General features: G+C 40.2%; 1 protein-coding gene across 1 annotated transcript; it reads right to left on the reverse strand.

The window, feature by feature from the left end:
• Nucleotides 1-1,463: 1,463 nt before the first annotated feature.
• Nucleotides 1,464-21,207, reverse strand: LOC311283927 (60 kDa lysophospholipase-like). Its single transcript, XM_084398701.1, has 17 exons — nucleotides 21,099-21,207; nucleotides 20,656-20,809; nucleotides 11,770-11,899; nucleotides 10,444-10,555; nucleotides 10,232-10,357; nucleotides 10,084-10,167; nucleotides 9,404-9,530; nucleotides 9,016-9,128; nucleotides 8,166-8,351; nucleotides 7,943-8,056; nucleotides 7,698-7,817; nucleotides 7,466-7,561; nucleotides 5,892-6,055; nucleotides 4,805-4,891; nucleotides 4,089-4,188; nucleotides 3,770-3,832; nucleotides 1,464-2,724 (listed from the first exon to the last, which is right to left on the reverse strand). Exons 1-16 carry the CDS (start codon nucleotides 21,114-21,116, stop codon nucleotides 3,782-3,784), a joined length of 1,782 nt encoding a protein of 593 aa, XP_084254827.1. The 5' UTR covers nucleotides 21,117-21,207; the 3' UTR covers nucleotides 1,464-2,724; nucleotides 3,770-3,781.
• Nucleotides 21,208-23,405: the final 2,198 nt, after the last annotated feature.

Here is a 23,405-nt window from a genome sequence, read left to right on the forward strand (position 1 = left end):
TAATTTTATTAAACAGAATCTAAAAAGATTTGGGAGCCGAATTGGTTAAAGGACTCCACTACAAAAATGTATACAGAAACCTATAAATACTATTTTTGTTACTGCTTTAAAACTCAGAACTTAACATTAGCCAACATTGTCAACAAAAGTTTTATACAAAGATTCAGAAAGCTTGAAGGGGATCCTTTAGATTTTAAGATCAGGGGTGTATTTCCAAAAGCCAACTATGGTCACAATTTCTGTTGTTACCAATAGAGCTCAATGGAACTTGCAAAGAAAGTTGACTAACGATAATTTTGGGAAATGCACCCCTGGACTGGAAAAGTTGTTGGTTTGATTCTTACAGGCCATGAACTACTTCCATTTTGCACTTGAGCTAAGCACTTATGTTCCTTCAGTGGGACTGTCCCTTTGAGTGTTTTTGTATGTGTAGAATTAAGTTATTTGACAGATTAGCAATTGATTGGCTAGTTAAACTGCTTTTAATCAGTGAAATTAAAGGGATGATCCACTAAAAAAAACTAAGCAGGTTCTAAACCTGTTAAATGTTGGTCACCAAACTGTTTTGGTGACCAGTGACTTCCATTGAATGGACAAAAATACTTTTTTCAAAATATTTTTTGTGTTCCACAGAAGAAAGTTCTGAAAGCACCCTCACATGAGGGTGAGTAAATGGCAGTTTTCAATTTTGGGTAAAATATCCCTTTAAAATGTATTTCTAAACCGGTTTGTACATTTCTCAAAGTGAAGTGCCTCACACTGGTTAAAGTAAGATTAACCATTTAGCCTTATGGGGAGTTCATTATTTAAATGTTTTTATTTGGTGCACCAACACTATAATCTGGCAAAATTAATAATAATAATTTTGGATTTCATTAATGAGATGGATGTGTATGTAACATGAGTGTATAAAGCATCTTCAGCCTCCTTCACTGACTAATCAAAAGACTTTTCAGTTACTTTCTAGACCTTGATGTGCGCATAAGTTATTGATTTGAAAGATCTGGTCATGGTGTTAATAAAACTTTTCTTCAATATATCTTGATGTGTTTTAATTAATGTCAGTAAATAAAATCATATATGAATAAGCTATAACTACATTAATATACAAAGAAAGTAGAAATCAAGGTCCAGAGTTGAGGACCCCTGATGTAGATGATAGAGTTCAAATAAGGTAGATAACTTTAATAAAAAGCAGTATTCCAGCATGAAGTGGTAGATTTTCCCCTACGCACCTGACTTAAGTTTTGCCCAGGTGTCCCAGACACCCAAAAGTTTTATACTCTATAGGCGTACTTCAATACCTGTTCTAGTCAGACGACGTCTCATCCTTTTTTTTTTAACACTAGCACTCGGGAATAAGATCAAGAGTGCTTCGCTACAACACTATCAATTGTGAACAGAAGTAAGATCTCTAGTGTCTAGTCTGCTGCACAGCAAAAATCAAACAGACTCCAGCAATTGCCTTTGAATATGCTTTAATCGGCCGGGAGTTCTCGTATCAATCACGGAGAATCTCAGCTCAAGAATACAAGTTTATAAAGGATAGAAATACAGAACACAGCAAAATAACATGACATACTATGATCATTGTGTCATTTTTCTCGTATTTGATTAATTCAATTTGTGCAAAATAGCATCCACCCACACACCCTGGCAAAGCAAATTTAGATGTTAGAATCATCAAAATCAACAAAATCATAAGGTTGGTGGTTCATTGTTAGTTCATCGTTGAATACTCAAAATATCATGGGACTATTACATTTAAGATAACTGTCTAGCCAGGATATCTTCAGTTTCTGAAACCACAACCTTTCTAAAAAATACTTCTGATACATGATTATTTTTTAAATGTTAAATGTTAGGCCTGTAAAGAGAAAGAAATGTTAGTTTATGATTCGTTTTTAAAATTCCTACTACAAGGTGCAACGCAACAATGCATGGACAACACCAGACAAAGAACTGAGGGGCTTTTATACTCAAGATAATGAACTGAATACAAACAGCTAATCTAATCATAAGTAACCAAGGAGACAAAGTGGTGGGAAAAAGAGAACAAAAGGAAATCTAACATAACTAAGGCAGGTAAAACAGGAACTGAAACACAATTAAAGTGTTTAGAAAATTGGTAGTTTTAAGAGAATTTTTAAAACTGATTTAAACTTTTCCAGGTTAACAAAAATTCCAAACATGAATGATCAAAGTAAGAAACAGATTTTCCTAAAGAATAATACTGCATAAAGAAATACAACTGACCTTTCACTTGTTATTTTACTTTTCAAGACCATTTTTAAAGCACATCTGTGCATAAAGACACTCTTTAGCCTCACTGATATTACTATTGTAAAAATGCATTCACACTAAGTAGACAACACTGATAGGTGATATTGATAATACTGCTGCTCTCTGAGAAATGTGGAAATTGTAATGTTTTTAGACAAAGGCATGCTTAGATTTTTCAAAACATACAACAAAAACAGTATCTCACATTTAAGCAAAATGTGACAGACAGAAAAATGTTCCTCATTTAGATAAAAGCTTCTGCTAATTGAATAAATGTGAAAGTAATCACCCCCCCCCATTCAAAGTTATTGATTTGAAATTTTTTGTAACTACTTTTGGAAAAATTAGAAGCTGGACAGATGATAATGGCAGAAAGTGACAGCTAGCAGGACGGCCTCCTCAGGATCTTGTCGGCAAAGCAAGCTCGATAAACTCGCCATTCTAGAGAACAGACAGAACAAACAACAATGTAAGCACATTTCTGCAGTTTTAAGTCAATGTAGGTACGTCCCAATTCGCGTACTTATGCACGTTTTTATGTAGGCTATAAATAGTGTGAATTTTCACACAGAAAATTCCAAAAAGAAAAAGTGCACTTTAAATACGCGGATGATGCACTAAATTAACAGAAAAAACGAAGTGTGGAATGTTGGACACTTCATGCTCTCAAATGTCGCAGTTTTAAATACGTAGCGGAGCGGAGCGTACCTACCAGACTCCGATGTTGAATGACAAAATAACCATGTAAAATTCATACACTGCATGGATGAGTACATAGTGCATAAGTACATAGTGTGTAGCAGGGGCGGATTAAGGTCTACACAGGGCCCTAGGCTCAGGGATTTCTAGAGGCCTCCCACCCCCAAAATATATACAATATGCTGGAAATCGAGCAAGCAAAACCTGGTATTAAAGGGATAGTTCACCCAAAAATGAAAATTCTGTCATCATTTACTCAAGTTGTTTCAAACCTGTAAGAATTTCTTTTTTCTGCTGAACACAAAAGAAGATATTTAGAAAAATATCTGTAACCAAACAGTTGATGGACCCCATTGACTTCCATAGTATTTTTTTTTCCTACTATGGAAGTCAATGGGGTCCATCAACTGTTTGGTTACAGACATTTTTCTAAATATCTTCTTTTGTGTTCAGCAGAAAAAAGAAATTCTTACAGGTTTGAAACAACTTGAGTAAATGATGACAGAATTTTCATTTTTGGGTGAACTATCCCTTTAAGATGCGTTTTCGGAGAAATGTGTATCTAAATGCTTCCTGTACAGGAACAAGCTTCCTGTCGCTCAAACAGTAGAGCGTTGGCGCTTGCAACGCCAAGGTCATGGGTTCGATTCCCAGGGAAAGCAAGAACTGATAAGAATGTAAATGTGCACCTTGAAATGTAAGTCGCTTTGGATAAAAGCGTCTGCCAAATACATAAATGTAAATGTAAATGCACGTGTGTTATTGTAAGCAAGCATATATTTCATACCTGAGTTTGGCCCTAAGCAGCCTGTAGGAAGTCCACAACCTCCTTACGATCTGAGGCTCTTGCCTGAAGGTGAGAGAGGTCAACTCATGAATGATTACAGGAAGCATAACTTTATCAACACATCTTAACATTTGATATTTGCTGACATAGAAGACAAATTTGCAGTGACAATAAGTCATTTTGGAAACAGTTTTTCCAAAACAACGTACAAATGAGGAACAAGTAAATCCACTCATACAGCTATATAAATGACAAGTCACTGCAGGCACTGGTTGTTGGGTTATGTACTATTCCACACTGCACATCTCCATTAACTCACCACGTCAATAGGAGTCTTTCCATCATAACCGCGCGTGGTCATATCAGCCCCAGCTAACTTCCAAATCTTCAATCCCTCCAAGTCACCACTTGCAGCAAGACTGTAAAACACACACCAGAATATCTACATGAGCCATCGTGAACCCTGAAGCTACTGTTATTAGTTTTATACGTTGATCTGTTCAGGAGGAGACCTCAAGCTCATGTCAGCAAGACGGCAGCTTTAAATTGACACTCCTGATCTGTTCTAAATGTGGAGGTGATTTATCATTGCTAGTGAGAGGTGATATGAGTGGAGTTTAATCTTGTTTCATAAAACAGTACTGACTCTAAACTCTGACCCGATGAACCATGTTCAAATTCATTCAATTTAGTCAACAGAATCAACTGACACTGCTTGTTAGCTCTAAACAGCAGACTGGTTAGTAGACTACTAGTACTACATTCCATAGAGTAAGATTTTTTTATGAATTTTTATGCTATTATCAATAATACAATTATAGATTTATAGGTCTTTGGTGACATTCATTATGAAGACTGATGTAGCTGAAGGTCTGACAAGACACAAGAAATAAGATGATGCCATGCTTAGATCCAAATTCCAATAATACTGTATCTTTGCTGTGTCAATGCAATGAAAGTCCCTGCATGACTGGTTAGACCAGAATAAATGCTACAGAAAGGGGGAGAAGAAGTGTGTGTGTGAGAGAGAGAGACCGGCACAGCTCTGTTCCAGTATCCTGCAATTCAATAGTGGAAAGGTGAGCTCCACACTTCTTCAGCAGCTCCACAACATCCTTATGCCTACAGACAGAGAAAAGTGACATGTCTTAAAGGGATAGTTCATCAAAAATGAAAATTGGCCTTTTATTAACCCCCTGAAGCCGTGTGAATTACTTTTATGAAGGATGACGCGGATCTAACATGCATCCCATTTTCTCATAACTCTACATTCATTTTAAGACTTTATTTAACTTGTTTAAGACGGTGCTTACAAGAATGCTCAACAAAATGGGCATTTTGGCAGAGTTTTGTTTGTTTAGTGGTGTGCTGTCAGTGCGCACAAGTTGTGCGTCACACAGACCGGAGATTCACCGCACCGAGTTCTCTTTTGTGTCCAGCCACATTAGAATGGTTTAAAAGCATTTGTGTGAATAAGAGCATCATCATATAATGTAACGCTAGCCAAAGGATGAGTGGAAAAACGGATGTGTGCATTTGGTAAGAATGTAATGATAGAATGTCCGACCGCGACCTGCCTGTCAATGTATGTATTTCTGTCATGACAACTCTCTGAGCGTTTGGTATGGTAATGGATATTACAATGTTTATATGTTTGGTCTTGGGGAATTGCTGCTGCTGCAGAGCAAGTACAGGACTTTCTACTATCAATACATACACAACACTAAGCTGTGAGCAATTAAGTCATGCTGCTGCTGTACAATATACCTACGATCAGTGTTTAAAACATGCAAGAAAAGAATGGCTTGGATGCTATCAAATGGCTCTATAAATTAGGTGGACAAACTAAAACAGTAATAACATAAAAACTGAAACCTCTTTAAAATGACTTTAAAAACCTTATTGGTGTCAGTTTGTGTAAAGGGAAGAAATATGTTTCATGATAAAAGACCTGTTTTACAACATGCCCACACACATCCCGCACATTAGTTGTGGTGAAAACAGAGAAAAAACTTGAAGGTACAGCAAAACATTCAGTTATATTCACATTTATAAGCTTCCTAATGCATATAATGCAAATAGGTGTCAAGCTAAACCATCTGACCTTACTGGCCTGTCTTACCTGAGGTTAATGGCATTGCGAAAGGGTGTTTCACCAAAGCGATCTTTGACATAGACTGTGGCCCCTTTATCCAGCAGATACTGCACCACTTTCAGATGTCCCTCACATGCGGCGATGTGAAGGGGAGTTCGGCCATCATAATCCGTCATGCTCAAGTCAGTGCCCTATACACAACAACAATAACAAAGTCTCTTTTTCCCCTATGCTATTTGGTACAATCAAGTATTTTTACTTCATTACTGTACTAAAGTATAATTTTAAAGTATCTGTTCTGCATTTTGGGAAACATTTACTTTTTCCTCATAAAAACATGCCATTCCTCACTATTTTGAACAGAAGAAATCGTCACCAGCTCAGTGACACAATAGCAGTGTCCAATTCGTTAACGAGTTAATTGTTTTCAGTTAACCTGTTAAATCAGTTCACAAATCACACTGAACGATTAATTTGTGATCTGGACTGCATCTGATTTCATCTGTTCACGGATTCAAATGATCTGGTCAGAGTCTCCGGTTAGCAATTCAAAAATGACCAAGAATGGGAGATCCTCTGAACTTGCACGTCACTGATAATGCGGAGAGTTATTATGATTATTAAGATTTATTATTCTAAAAGAAAATCATAGATCAGGACTGCCAGTTGTTTGTATACTAAAGAGTGAGCCATTTAAGCCTATTATATGAAAAGCTTGAATGTGTGCATGTCCATATTTGTGTATTACAATCCGAATGGGGTAGGTTTTAGATAAAAACACTAAATAACACAAAACGCTAAAATATCACAAATTAATGCCATGCATCCTCCCCGCTGCCATAACAGTTTCAAATAATGTAAACTAGTATGTCTGCATTGTGTTCTTCTTAAAATGTTAACGCATTTTTCCCTATGTGATATCTGTTTATATCTGTTTCTAATTTTTATATCCTAAATGGCCTATTTTGTTATTTTCACTTGTATACACAACTGAATTATCAGTAATAGTTATCAGTGTATGACCAGTTTTGATAATAAAATAAACATTTTGAGCAGTAGGATGGTGCATATACAATTGCTAAATAAAAAAATTTAAAATCAGTCAGTAGTTTTAACTTTTAATACTTAAGAACATTAAAAATTAAGTACTTTTGCACTATTACTCTAATAAATTTGAAAATGAAAACTTAATACTTTTACTGGAGTAGTGTTTTAATAGGGTATCATACTTTTACTCCAGTACTTGATTTACGTACTGCCAGGTTATAAGATGTTGAGTTGCTCTAAGGCCTTAAAACAGCTATTTGGATTTCTCGTTGAAGGGATATTCTGCCGGTGTGGCAGATGGTCCAACCGGACAGACATTTGAAGATTCAGCTTGTGTGGAATTGTCTTTAAAGGCAATTCACAATGCATCGACACGTTGACCAACGGCAACAGACACTTGGTTTTGTCGGATCAGTGTGTTGCTGTCTGTGTCTGTTGGTACACCGACTGAATATACCGTATTAGCATTTGTTGGGTCGTGAAATGCACAAAGAGTTACAAATGCAAGTCATTGCGAAGGCACTTGCTGTTATAGCAAACACCCAAATGCTTACCATTTCTCTTATGGCCTCTAAAGCCTCAGTATCTCCATTCTTAGCAGCAGCACAGGCCAGAGCGGGCATTAGCGCATTTCGTATGGCTTCAAGCTCCTAAGGACATCAATAATATTATAGTGGATTACAACAGTTAATCACAACTTCTGGTCCTGATATGCTTGTTCATTATGGGGCTATACAAACTCAACCTGAATAACAAGATTAGATGCAAAAGGTCTGGCCTACTCACCTCTTTGCAGCCAATGTTGAGGGACCTGGCGATGACCTGAATAAAGCGACTGTCGCTGAGAGAGAGCTTTGCGCCCTGCAGGTCAGCTTTCATCTCACCACGCAGGTTCTGACTCATCATCTTATGAACAAATAACATGTTTTGAATCCATAAAGTAGTGCAAAGTGCAAACTGTCCTGGGAGATGCATTGTCACTTTCTGTTTTATACTTAGATTCTGTACTTTTCACAGTCATTGTTTTTTACCTTCTTCTTCTCTTCTTTACTGATGTCTTGTTTTGCCAGCACATAGGAGAGCTTTGAAAGAGCAGCTTCTGGAGTCATATCAAACCCAGCAATCACACCCACCTTGGCCAGAGCCTGAGAGGGAATATTAAAAGAAGTACACACCATTATTAAGGGAATATTAAAGAAGTACACACTCCTGGAGTAAACCAACATGAAGCCTTTCTCAAGCAAACTCCCATACCTGGCCAGTGGCGTATGCTGTTGTGACTGTGCCCTTGAGGCACTGAGTGCAGTTGACAATGACGAGTCCTCTCTTAGTCGCTTCACGGATCTCATCCAGCAAGTCTGGGCGGTTATCAGGGGCATTACCACTGCCGTAAGTCTCCAAAATGACACCCTCCATGGGAGCCATCAAAAAGGCCTTGACCTGATGTGAAAATAGACCTCATTTGAACATCTGAAAACTTGCATACACACAGTGCTTAACACATTTATTAGATCACCACCCAATGTAAGGTTTGTGCTGCAGCTGTCCTAATTGAACATTATTGGTGTTGTTTATATAATATATTGGTGTTTATAAGAACCTTTTAGAATATATATAGCTAGACTTTGCTAAGCCATAATGATAATGAGAAAAACACAAATGTTGGCATTATGACTATAAATTTACATGAAGAGGCGTAAAAAAAAAAATCAAACAAAAAACAGAAGCATATGTGTTCATAAAAACCAAGATCATAAAAAAGGAAGAGGAAGAGGAAAAAAAAAATGGGAAAAGAGCCAGACTAATGTGGTAGATACATGCTCCTTCTCCCACACTGCTCTTAATAGAGGTGGTGTAAATGCTAATGCTAATTTCTGACTTTTTCATGCTCTGTCTGATCACATACAGAACAAATAACAGCAAATCAACAGCAACTGACCTAATAATCCACTACAGCAAATCTACGAAGTGTTCAAAGCAGAACTTCAGCGTGTGAGTTAAACTTTCATTATCAGTAACATATTTTAATTTACTACAAATGTTTTGTCACTCAACATTAAAGATGTTTGATCAAAATATGTGGCATATTTCCACACAGCCTTACTGTGTCAGTAGTAATCCCTGGGAAGAGTCGCAGGAGACCCACATTTTGGTTCATTTGTGTGTTGACGGTGAATTTGGCAGTTATGCTTGGTCGCAACACAGTGTCCCAGTTAACTAAACAATAAGAAATGATCATTTTTACATCAAAATACAGACATTAGTGCAATTACATCAGTAATGGAGAAGTTGACATGAAATTGCAAGCAGTGGCAACAGTCTGTTAAGCTACTTGAAATCTACTACAGATTGCGAGATACATTTACTGTATATATACTGTATGTATGTACAGTATATATATATTGCCTATACACAGTAAACGTATCACAGCATTCAAGTAGCCTAATATTTCGGACTTTTACAGCCATAAATGTTGGAAGAACTGGAATTACTGTTGATGTCAACTTCAGCACTGGCCAATGGCGGAAGATTTGGTGAGGCAAATGCTTTAAAGCTTTCAGAGTCCACCTTGGTGACACGATTGCCTCTGTACAGCTTATGGTGAAAATAGAGGCAAACCTGTGTAGAAATAAAGAGATAAAATGTTATTTTCTTGTCCCTTACTCATTTCAAACAGTTTTCAATCATTTTATATGTGCTTTATTGTGTGTCAGCCTTCACTGGAACACCTTATCATGGACCATCAAAGCATGTACTGACTTATTTGACAGGTGGTGTACAGATTCAGTGCTACTAGCGGAAGATTTTTGTGCATGGTGGCGGGCAGACGTGACTAATCAAAAATTACATTAGTTGTTGATGATTTTCATTATTGATTATGATTGATTATTTTTTATTATTAATTGATGCAGCCCTAGTTCACACGCAGACATTCACTCTCTCATTCACACCTATTTAGCTTCTCCAATTCACCTATAGATGCAGTATGTTTTTGGATTGTGGGGAAACCAGATCACCCAGAGGAAACATGGGGAGAATTACATGCAAACTCATAAAATTTATTTTATATTCAGTAACACTATACAAACATTTTAATATCTGCATCATACTGCTTGCTCATACTTCTTTTGCAATGGATATAAAAGCATCTCTTAAAAGACACATCTCTCACCTCTGGAATGACAAATTGTCCTGCAATCAACAGCGCCCCCAAGAGGTTGTCCCTCCCATCACTCCTCAGCTCAAAGATAGGCACCTGCCACACATAAAATGGTTAGTTAAAGGAAAAGTTCATTTAAAATACCTTTAAAACTTGTTACCTGTGAGCCAGTGAGGACGACAGGCTTTCCCAGATTCTCACACATGAATGATAAGGCAGAGGTGGTGTAAGCCATGGTGTCAGTGCCATGCAGAACAACAAAGCCATCATAATCCTCATAGTATTTCTGTGAACGAGACAAAAATTTCTCAGCACTGACTGTCTAAAGTGGAGAAAAAAAATAAATAAAATTGGAGATGGTTAAAAATGCACCTCAATGTCTTTTCCAATAGTGACCCAGTCATTTGGAGTCATGTTGCTGGAGTCAAGCAGGGGAGAGTACTCCAAAAACGTATACACAATCCTCTTGTCCAGTTTGGATCGTCTGAGGTAAGCAAAAGACTAAATGAGGCTTGATTTAAGTCAGCATACACTGTACCATAATGACAACCAGCTTCAAAAAACAACCAATATCTCGTTTAGTAGCGTTAAACAAAAAGAAAGAAAGCTGCAAGCAGCGATGAAACCACCACCCGGTGACCTTTGGAAAACAGTGAACAATGGGTGATATGCTTTTAAGGGGTAAATATATAAATAATATGGCAAAGTAATTTTGATGTGCCACACTTCCTGTTGCCAGCAGCTGTCGCTATGACTATAACTGAATTTTTTGTGAAGTTTCCAGTAGCACCTCAATGCAGTACACAAGATCCGGGGGGAGGAGTCGGATCTTGTATAAGGGGTGGAGATTGGTAGGTTTAGGGGTGGAGATGGGTAGGTTTAGGGGTGGGTTTAGGGATCAGGGGGTGGAGATTGGTAGGTTTAGGTATGTAAGGTGGGAGGAGTTGGATCCGACTCCTCCCCATGGATTTCATGTTCTGCATTGAGGACCATCTCGAAGTTTCGGGCAGATAAAAAAAATAAAAAATAAAAAACTAGTTAAATACCTCAAATATTTAACTAGTAAACTATCAGCATACCTATGTAGGTTCACTTCTAGTATAGTTGCAGTACAAACTAAAAACATAGATGTAAACTAGTTGTGTACTCAGTACTAAGTTTACTACACTTAAAGTATACTTAAAAGTATAATTTTATATACTAAAAAGTGGGCAAATTTAGTCCCAAGCAGTATTGAAATAGTACACTTCAAAGTATACTGCTAAAACATAGATATTAGTATACTAACGTACTACATAAAGTATACTTAATAAAATTAACTTAGCTCATAATTTGGAAAAAAAAAAGTCAGAATTGCCCGAGATAAACGTGTCACGTGTCTTACTTAGAGTCATCTCTGCATATTAACCTAGGAGGAAGCATTTTAGTGGTTCTCAACTGGTGGGACAACACCACCCAAAAATGGATCACAAGACTGTTCTGATAGGATCTCAGAAAGTAAGGAAAAAACTAAATCTTTTGTTCTTGACATCAAAGGTTTATTGTGTTGTGGCTTTTTACTTGTGCATGATAAATTGGTTTTGCTTCTATGTGGCATCACCAAACAATTTACCATAACACTCTGGGTCCTGATCAGATTCAACTGAGAGCCACCTCCTTAAATAACAAACTTGATTACATGTTTGCATGGGAACTTACGGCAGCACCAGTGTTTTGTCCTCAGGCTTGTAGCATTCATACAGCTTTGTCTGTTGTGCGTAAGGCTCATCATGCAGAATGGGGAGTGTGCGTAGAGTTTTAACAAGAGCATTTGGTTCTGGAGACAGAGCTGCAAATATAGAAGAAAAGCATGTAAGAAAGTTGCATCTGACAACAAATTCACATATGTACAACAGTAAATGCTGCATGATTGAAAACCCCTGGCACGGTTGCTGCATCCTGTTTTATCTGTTTAATTGAGCATTTCGTGACAACTATAGCCTAGGTGTCATCTATGGCCATCCATATCCATAAATCAGTGCAGAGCATGTTTTTCAGCCGCGCATCTCGAAGTGACGGTGGATCTACAGATGGATGCAAATCATCTCTCCATCTCCGTAAGTAAACCAAAACCCGTCATGATTATACAGTTAAGTGTATGGGTCTCACATTATATAATGTGGCAGACGACTAGTTGTCCATTGCAGTTCCGTTCATTCAGCAGGGGGGCATTCGCATTGATATACATAAACACTGCGTGGATTACATCGGGAGGAGGAGCACGTTCAAGTGATCTACACAATCAGCTTGAAAGGAGGCCTATAAGCATAGCCGACTCACCTACGTTCCTCTACAGTCCTCCACCACCCCATCTCCTCACTCATAGCTGGTTCCTATTCCCTGCTAGAGGTACAGGGGAAGTACTCTGGGTTCAAGCCAAATTCCGAGCTCGGAGCTCTCGGACAGCATGCCAAATACCATATTTTATGCTTTTAATTTACAGTATTTGATCATTTGAACTCTGTTCATTATTTTGATATACTGACTGTTTGCATGTTCCTACAACAAAATATTCTGGGGGCCATGAAACTTTTCATTGATTGCACACTGCATAGAGAATAAAATTCTAACCAAATATTTATCATAAGTCATCTCCATTTATACAGCGCATTTAACAATGTAGATTCATCATAACACAGCTCTAAACAGCAACTCACCCTAACAAATAGAAAGTACACTCCTTTGCAGAGTTCTTTGGACCCAGATAAGATTTGATTAGTGAAGTTTGTGAGCTTCCTGAAGCTGTGTTATTGTGCATGAGCAGCATTTAATGGTTTTATAGTAGGCTTGCAGTAAGTGTAGAACTCTGCCTGACATGGTAAAATAAGGCACAAGCCTGATATAAACAAACTAAACAGTCCCAAAATATTGCCTTTGACAAATAATATATATATTTTTCTGTTAGTCTTCACTGTTACATCAAGTATAGCCTATTTAGGCCTGCTATCTTCCTGACTGACTTTCCCAACGTCTCGGTTACGTATGTAACCTTGGTTCCCTGAATAGGGAACAAGACACTGTATAGCCGTCGCTATGGGGACACCTTCAATATGATGAATGTCTGAAGCTTATACCACCTTATGCTATTTCATCAGATTTTATTATAAAGGAAGCACTTTATAGCAAGGTATGGGAATGCAACGTCACATTCCATATTAGAAAACTAAGGTTACTAACTGAGACTTTCCCTTTCACAGGTTCACTCGTGCTGCATAACCATCACATTTGGGAACAATAATACCTAAACTCATTCACATAGCCTACCACCTTTTTTTAGGACTAATTGGAAGACAGAGGAAGGGGTTTGCTCAAGCAGATAAAACGTCTCAGGTTACGACTGTAACCTATGTTCCCTGAGAACAGGGAACGAGACACTACGTCAGAATGACGCTATGGGGAACGCCTCAGGCGTGACAGGTGTCTGAAATAAATATCAACTCACGTCAATCATGTTGACCGGCGACAGCCTGTGCATCATCAGCTTGAATGATGAGCGCGCGACCTGGATGTATAAAGGGGAGCCTTGCACACATGACAACATCCTATCGTCTGAAGGGACTGTTGCAGGCAGGCCCCGAGGCATGGCAGGAAGACGTAGTGTCTCGTTCCCTGTTCTCAGGGAACATAGGTTACAGTCGTAACCTGAGACGTTCCCTTTCGAAAGGGAACTCTACACTACGTCAGAATGACGCTATGGGGAACGATATACCAACGCCACCATGCTGAGGGGAGTGCGTGCCCAAAGGCAGTGACAACTGTCCGAACCAGTAAATCAGAAACACTGGAACCACTCACCCTTAGGTCACATCGGGCTGTCAGTGACAGCACTCCCTACCGGTCATAGCCCAAGCTAATGAACCAAGAAACCGCCAGAACATAGTTAATGGGGGGTATATCTGGGCCAGCTCAAAGGCTTAGGACCACAACTTCCAATAGAAGGGGTCCCTTCTAGGGAGTGTGGCTAGGGGACCCAAGGGACTCCCAGCCAGTCACTATTCAGGGGAGCATGCCTCCTGAAATGCCACCAGGCTGGCCTGGTGATCTATACTAAGACTCACAGTCTGGCCATTGCCTGTCTGTCCAAGACAGAGCCTCTGGAAGTTGCCTTGGATAAGGCATCCAGAAACTGAAGGCCTGTAAAGCTGGCAGAAACCATTCAGTTCCGGATCACAGAGACGGGATCTCCCAGAGAGTGTGACTTAACCTCAAGAAACGACGGAAGTCGTCCACTCAATCCACGGGTCTACCCAGTGCTCGATCCGAACACTGGGGAAGTAAGAGAGGGTTCAAACCCAGGAAGGTCTACTGAGACCTAAGACCTGATGACCCCCTCATGTGGGGAGCTCCAGTACATGAGGGCTCATATCAGGAAGGCCGCTGAGGCCTGTAACCTGACAGCCACACAATGTGGGGCTACCTTCAGAAAGGCCTAATGAGGCCTGTAACCACAGAATGTGGGAGATAGCCTGAAAGGGAAGCGCCTGTCGTAAAACATTGCGACAGAGGACGCATCTAGAGTGGGACCCAAGGTGAAGAACTGGAGTCTGAGCCACGTAAAAAAGGGAATGAAGCGGACAGCGCATAACCCTTACCATAAATATGGATTTTAGAAGGTACACGAAACGACAGTGCGTGTACTTAGCCATTCTGAATCCAGGAAGGCCTGGTGAGGCCTCTAACCTGGCGACCACAGTATGTGGGAGCTCATACTCAGGAAGGCCTGTGAGGCCTGAGACCTGGCGACCACAGTAAGTGGGAGCTCGTATTCAGGAAGGCCGGAGAGGCCTGTAACCTGACAGCCACACAATGTGGGGCTACCTTCAGAAAGGCCTAATGAGGCCTGTAACCACAGAATGTGGGAGATAGCCTGAAAGGGAAGCGCCTGTCGTAAAACATTGCGACAGAAGACGCATCTAGAGTGGGACCCAAGGTGAAGAACCGGAGTCTGAGCCACGTAAAAAAGGGAATGAAGCGGACAGCGCATAACCCTTACCATAAATCTGGATTTTAGAAAGTACACGAAACGAAAGTGCGTGTACTTAGCCAGTCCAAATCCAGGAAGGCCTGGTAAGGCCTCTAACCTGGCGACCACAGTATGTGGGAGCTCATACTCAGGAAGGCCTGTGAGGCCTGAAACCTGGCGACCACAGTAAGTGGGAGCTCGTATTCAGGAAGGCCGGAGAGGCCTGTAACCTGACAGCCACACAATGTGGGGCTACCTTCAGAAAGGCCTAATGAGGCCTGTAACCACAGAATGTGGGAGATAGCCTGAAAGGGAAGCGCCTGTCGTAAAACATTGCGACAGAGGACGCATCTAGAGTGGGACCCAAGGTGAAGAACCGGAGTCTGAGCCACGTAAAAAAGGGAATGAAGCGGACAGCGCATAACCCTTACCATAAATATGGATTTTAGAAAGTACACGAAACGAAAGTGCGTGTACTTAGCCATTCTGAATCCAGGAAGGCCTGGTGAGGCCTCTAACCTGGCGACCACAGCGTGTGGGAGCTCATACTCAGGAAGGCCTGTGAGGCCTGAGACCTGGCGACCACAGTAAGTGGGAGCTCGTATTCAGGAAGGCCGGAGAGGCCTGTAACCTGACAGCCACACAATGTGGGGCTACCTTCAGAAAGGCCTAATGAGGCCTGTAACCACAGAATGTGGGAGATAGCTTGAAAGGGAAGCGCCTGTCGTAAAACATTGCGACAGAAGACGCATCTAGAGTGGGACCCAAGGTGAAAAACCGGAGTCTGAGCCACGTAAAAAAGGGAATGAAGCGGACAGCGCATAACCCTTACCATAAATATGGATTTTAGAAAGTACACGAAACGAAAGTGCGTGTACTTAGCCATTCTGAATCCAGGAAGGCCTGGTGAGGCCTCTAACCTGGCGACCACAGCGTGTGGGAGCTCATACTCAGGAAGGCCTGTGAGGCCTGAGACCTGGCGACCACAGTAAGTGGGAGCTCGTATTCAGGAAGGCCGGAGAGGCCTGTAACCTGACAGCCACACAATGTGGGGCTACCTTCAGAAAGGCCTAATGAGGCCTGTAACCACAGAATGTGGGAGATAGCTTGAAAGGGAAGCGCCTGTCGTAAAACATTGCGACAGAAGACGCATCTAGAGTGGGACCCAAGGTGAAAAACCGGAGTCTGAACCACACATAAAAAAGGGAACGAAGCGTACAGCGCATAACCCCTACCATAAATATGGATTTTAGAAAGTGCATGAAACGAAAGTGCATGCACTTATCCATTCTGAATCCAGGAAGGCCTGGTGAGGCCTCTAACCTGGCGACCACAGCATGTGGGAGCTCATACTCAGGAAGGCCTAGTAAGGCCTATAACCTGACGACCACAGTAAGTGGGAGCTCATCCTCAGGAAGGCCGCTGAGGCCTGTGACCTGACGACCACAGAATGTGGGAGCTTGTATCCAGGAGGCCGGTGAGGCCTGTAACCTGGGAACCACAGCATGTGGGAACCAATGATCAGGAGGCCAGACGAGGCCTGTAACCTGATAGTCACAATGCGTGGGAGCTCACATTCAGGAAGGCCTGATGAGGCCTGCATCCTGACATGTGGACGCTCACAACCAGTGAGGCCTATACCCTAGCGACCACAGTGCGTGGGAGTTCACATCCAGGAAGGCCTGGTGAGGCCTGTAACCTGACATGTGAAAACTCATAACCAGGAAGGCCTAGGAGGCCTGAAGCCTGGTGACCACTGAATGTGGGAGCTTAACACTCAGGAAGGCTGAGAGGCCTGAAACCTGGCGACCACAGCATGTGGGAGCTCATACTCAGGAAGGCCTATGAGGCCTGAAACCTGGTGACCACAGTATGTGGGAACTCACATTCAGGAAAGCCGGATGAGGCCTATAACCTGACATGAGGAAGCTCATAACTAGGAAGACCTGCGACCACGGTGTGTGGGAGCTCATACTCAGGAAGGCCGGGTGAGGCCTGTAACCTGGCGGCCACAGAATGTGGGAGCTCACATTCAGGAAGGCCGGATGGGCCTGTAACCTGACATGTAGAAGCCCATCACCAGGAAGGCCGGTGAGGCCTGTAACCTGGTGACCACAGTATGTGGGAGCTCATATTCAGGAAGGCCTAGTAAGGCCTGTAACCTGGCGACCACAGTATGTGGGAGCTCATAACCAGGAAGGCCGGATGAGGCCTGTAACCTGATTACCACAGTATGTGGGAGCTCACATTCAGGAAGGCCGGTGAGGCCTGTAACCTGACATGTGGAAGCTCATAACCAGGAAGGCCTGGTGAAGCCTATAACCTGGCGACTACAGTATGTGGGAGCTCATATTCAACCACAGTATGTGGGAGCTCATACTCAGGAAGGCCTAGTGAGGCCTATGACCTGATAACCACAGTATGTGGGAGCCCATATTCAAGAAGGCCTGGTGAGGCCTATAACTTGATAACCACAGAATGTGGGAGCTCATATTCAACCACAGTATGTGGGAGCTTATTTTCAGGAAGGCCTAGTGAGGCCTATGACCTGATAACCACATTACTCCTTGACAGTCAAATCCTGGGAGCTCACCTCAGGGAGGCCCAAGCGCTGTCCGGTTGCAAAATGGGGACTGTATGGTCAAGGAGGCCTGTTAAGACCTACTACCTGACCATCGAAAAAGTAAATCAAGATTTTCTTACCCAAAACATTTTGCCCCAGACTCTAAAACAGGAGACGTGGTCTGAAAAGAAACAGAAATATGTTAATTTCACATTTTACAAAAAGACCAGAATTACACCTGCTCTTTTTGTTCGCTGCTCATCATTTTAATTCCTCAATTAAAATGCAGCCAAAAACACTGGATAACGCGATCTGGATGATAGGCTGAATTACTAAATATCTAACTTCTTAAAAGTCAGATAATATTCCATCATTTTAATTCATAGAATTAAATGCAGCCATAATCACCAGACAATACTGTTTTAATATTTAATATACGTTCTCGTAATCTACACACTGCCTCGGCAAGCGCGAGAACGAGTCGTTAAAATATATTTGGCTTTCATCTCTCGAGAAGAAAGTCAACAGGCGCGAGGTTGAAACATCCGACAGCGCACGGACTTTTTCTTTCTCACGCGCGCCGAGATATTTCTTAATGAACACTGTCAGCACCCTCAGGAACTGCTGTGAACGGCTCGTACCCAAACAGTATTGTTTCACAAATCGCGTGCACCACGGGGCTCAGATGCTGAACCCTCCTCCCTCGAGAAAAGGGTCCGACGAGAGCGGAGCATCTTTAAATGAAAAACGCTCACAGTTTGCACAAGAGGCTCTCTCGAGAGCCTCCCGCGCGCTTCAGCGATATTCTCAAAACAGACAAACAGTCCCTGAAGACGAAAAGATGTTGTCATGTGTGCAAGGCTCCCCTTTATACATCCAGGTCGCGCGCTCATCATTCAAGCTGATGATGCACAGGCTGTCGCCGGTCAACATGATTGACGTGAGTTGATATTTATTTCAGACACCTGTCACGCCTGAGGCGTTCCCCATAGCGTCATTCTGACGTAGTGTAGAGTTCCCTTTCGAAAGGGAACCTAGGATAAGGTGAATATACTGAGATCTGGGTCGCAGCAAGGCTTCAACCAGACCTATGGCAAAGTCCATAGGAAAAGCCTGCATGTCCCCTATCCTCTTAAGAGAGGACAAAGCCACGAAAGGACCATCTTAAGGATCAGAAGCCTGTCTGACACTGACTCCAGTGGTCACATGAAGGAATTTGTGCAGGGCGGAAAGGTCTAAGCTGCAGAAAACAGGAAACCAGAGGAAACCAGAGGACGATACCCAACGGAAATGCTTCCCATGCATGCCTCCCATCGAAACAATCATGCTTCTAATGAACATAAATGTAAAAACAAACTTTAACATTATAAATCAAGTTTATGTAATGATATATTCGTTTTTGCTTTCGTCAGCTGTTTTCAAAGTGATTGTTATTTTTATTCAGTTTTTGCCATAACTGACACAAAAACACGGTAGCCTATAGCCTAGCCTCCTTGTGTTGTGGCAACGTCACATGGCCAGCATGTGAATGTGACGTGTGATTGACTGGAACTCAGGTCTGAAGTGGGACATTTAATTTGGGATATTCCCACTTCCAAACTCGTCTGGAACGCAGCATAAGAACCACTTGATTAGAACATTCAGTGCATCATATGATCAACCGCTAAATTCAAATGTGCTTTAGCACGTTGGCACTCAGCTCTTGTCATACCATAGTCCACAGCTATTCAGTGTTTTTAACCACTTGCAGTAATAGGCTATATTTTAGGTTTCAGACATTTAAATACACATGCGTACAAACAAACAAAACAAAACAAAACAAAAAAACATGTAGAGTTTTTAAAAAACATGTCTATAGAATGATATCTATATCGTAATTTGCATTTAATTTCGATATGCATATTCATACCCAGAGGTGGGTAGTAACGAAGTACATTTACTTCGTTACATTTAGCCTACTTGAGTATTTTTTGGGTAAAATTGTACTTTTAAGAGTAGGCTATAGCTTTGATTTAAATGTGGGTATTTTTTTTACTTTAACTCGAGTACATTTCTAATGCAAAAACTGTACTTTTACTTCGTTACGTTGGTTGACGTTCCTCTCATTACTTTATTTTAATGCAATACATGTTGTTAAATGCGTTTAATACCAAGCGCGCTGTATCTTTTTTCTGGGCATGAGCGATGCTCAATTCACAAATGAATCAGTCTTTTGAGTCGATTCTGTTCAAAGACTTCATCAAACAAGTTGGCAGATCTGTCTAATCGGTTCGCGAATCAGTTTGAATGATCTGTTCAGTTTCCTGCACGCACTGAATCGTCTGAAGCGCTTTCAATTCACAATCGACTCGGAGTCGTAACAGGAAGATTTAAGAACATCAAGAGCGTTAAATGAAGTGGCCATGGCCATACAGTCAAGTGAAAGCAAATCTGCAAATGCATCATATTTTTGCCAGCGATGAAGATCTTTATTAGTTGAACATCTTCGTAAACTGTCTGTGAATGAATGATTCCACAAGACGATATATTCGATTTCATTTCATGCAGGTAATACATTTTACAACTAAACAGATTATTACGCCACGATATAATGTGAGAGTGTTGCTTGCTTTTGGCCTGTGTTTTTTAATTTATTTATTTTTATCGAACAGTTGTTATGGTAAGTCAATGCGAAAGTGTAACTTTTTTAAATGTATTTATTATTATTATTCTTACTGATTAGCCTATAAAACAATAAAGTAATTCGGAACAGTGCTCATTTTGTTTTAGATGTAGGCTACATCATCAGAATATGGCATGCATTTTATCATTTTATATAATTATAATAATTTACATAAGTAAAAATAGACAATAATAGACAATGATTTTTTAGATAAAGTCTAGCTTTTTTTGGTTGCAATTTTATGTGTGCAATATATCTATGAATCTTCATAATTCTATGAAAAACTGCCAGTGCTGTTCAATATTAGTTGTGTGCATGAACCCTCATAGCAGTGTGAAAGCGCAGCTGATGGTTTACCTCCGTCATGCATGACCATTCCTATGGTTCCGCCGGTGTTTATGACCAGGACCCTCGCCTCGACATCGGTTTTCAGATCAGAAGAGCTCAAACAGTCGGAAGAGACTCTCCTGCGACCCGTTCCCACGGCGCTTCGGCAGAGAGACTTCTGCGACTGAAACACATCAGATTGATTTAACTTGTTACTCAGCGATGTCATGCTTGCTAAAGCCCAAAACTAACCAACAATTTCTTTTTAAACATAGGCTAGGCGACTCGCAACTAACGTGCTACTTGCCTAAATGAACTTATAGCTACCTTTACACTTTTATCAACACAAAAGTGGTCAATAGGCACTATATACAGGCCTATCAGAACATGTGAGTTTTACAATGAGTAATAAAATAAACCTTTGCCTTATCAAATCGAGTAGCATAAAAAAAAAAAAAAAAAAAAAATATTACCAGGAAATTCAGATCCATGTCTTTTTTCTTTTCTTTTCTAAGGCTATGTGAATTCACGTAGGATGACTGTTGAAGATGCTCGTGCAATAGGCCTATTAACTATTTATTTGTTGCAGACATGAAGTGAAACTTTGTTTAAGCCAATGAGGGCGCTGGACAACTGTCATGTGACTGCGAAACAAATAGAAAATAAAAAAAACTTTTCTGCGAATTGCATGAGGTAAAATTACTTAGTTCTGCTGTTGCAATAACACGACCTTTAAAAATTACATGGTCATCGTAATTGATTTCCCTCCATTCAAAGTTGCTCAGATAACCCAGCAGGCTGAGTTAGACATTTAATAATATCTCACATGAATAAACACAAAGTAGATGACGTTTAAACATGCTGAGCTGTGATCACACTAAAATATTAGCCAAAATGAAATTAAATCACACTATATTGGCAGAATTGCAAATTCATATTCTCAGGACGATCTTCACAACTGGAATAAGCAGTGAGCATGTCAAATAATAGCTAGCAAGCACTCAATCGACTCCTAATCATGAATAAAATCCTTAAAATTTACTCAAATTTATATAGCCTATATTTAAAATATTTCTGAATGTATAATTCTGTCCAATATGCATGCATAACTTTAAATCAATTAAACAAATTATTGAAATAAAGTCAGGACAACTAAATTTTATTAGGCTTTGGAAAGGCCAAAAAAAAAAGGCTCATAATTCATATTCTCAGGATGCTCTTCACAACTGGAATAAGCCGTGTATTGAAGGCTGTAGTATGCACTGATTACTGTTACGGTTCTAAATCACTATAGAGGACTATTGTAAGCTCGCCCTCGATCGGCCCAAGTCCGGCATCCGACCAGCGCGGAAGCTCTCTACTGTCTTTTCTCGAGGCAAAGTATTTTTTGATTAAATGCACTACATTTGAATATGTATTTTCTCGTTATTTCATCTGACTCCATAAATTAAAAGGTTTTAATGATATCTGTGCATCATAGTGAACATATCAAATAGTAGCTAGTGAGAACTTAATCGACTCCCAATGCATTAATTTATAAATAGGCCTAGTAGTACGGAAGCCCTGAAACACAACGAAAAAAATAAAATAATAAAATAAATAAAAAATAAAATAAAAGTAAAAAAAAAAACACTAAAATTACGAGCATAAAGTCGAAATATATCGAGAATAAAGTCGAAACATTTCGAGATTAAAGTCGAAACATTTCGAGAATAAAGTCGAAACATTGCGATAATACAGTCTTCCGTAATGTTGCGTGTGTGATTGTCGTTCATTGCCGCACAGGCCTTCATAACGGTGAATAAGGCTATATAAATACACATTTTCATACTGCCCTTCTGAAACAATTTCAAAAAGGCACAATAAACGGGGACTGTACTATACTGAATTCCAGGGGACTTCTGCATATTGCTGGAGCAGAGAGATGGCAAACCTCATGCTCACCCATATTTCATTGTGTCTCAACTCTACCGGCCTCATTTTACACGCAATTTAAACTACCAAATGGAACAAATCACAGATCAAGAGATACTAACACTACTTTTATGATGAGATGCCTAGAGGAAAAAGGAAAAATACATACAATTGGTTTTTGAACAAACCAAGGGATGCTGTTAATGACTTCCCACAACTGAAAGATTATTCTGAGGGACAGACTTTCTCTGAGGACAACTTATATCCTTCAACAGAAGAACCCTTTCAAACAGATGGCTTTAGTGATGAGTGGTCAAGAGAAGAACATGAAACCACACACAAAGACTTCACCTTAACATATGCATGGCCAACCTGTGAAAGAGTTCCTCAGGTTAAAGAGGAAGAGATAATACGATTTTGTTTACCTCCTTTGGGGGAGTATGGTGGAAATGTGAACGACAAGGGGAAAAAACTGTATTTTAAAAAAATGAAATAAATTTAATCGGGCAAAAAGATTTTGTACTTCCAAACTCCTCGACTATCATCATTAGAGGTCAAAACCCTTAGATGCCATGTAGATTTGTAAATATAAAATTGTATCACTAAACATTTCACAAAACTATAGTTCTGTTTCACTTATTGTGTTGGGATTTTTTAGTACTCTCAGTTTCTTTTTAGGTGTGTATTCATCATTTTGAAATTAAAACAAGACAAGGAAATTAAACCTAGCCTAAATATGTATCTGAGACTGTGCATCTTTTCAGTTTTCTTTTAAACTCTTTCAAGTAATTTATGTACAATCGTCTGTTTTTATACTTTTATTAACTTATAATGACTTTTGAAGGTTCCACCCATCCATAAATTTT

Source organism: Rutilus rutilus (assembly GCF_951802725.1).
Source record: "Rutilus rutilus genome assembly, chromosome: 24".
Classification (NCBI taxonomy): domain Eukaryota; kingdom Metazoa; phylum Chordata; class Actinopteri; order Cypriniformes; family Leuciscidae; genus Rutilus; species Rutilus rutilus.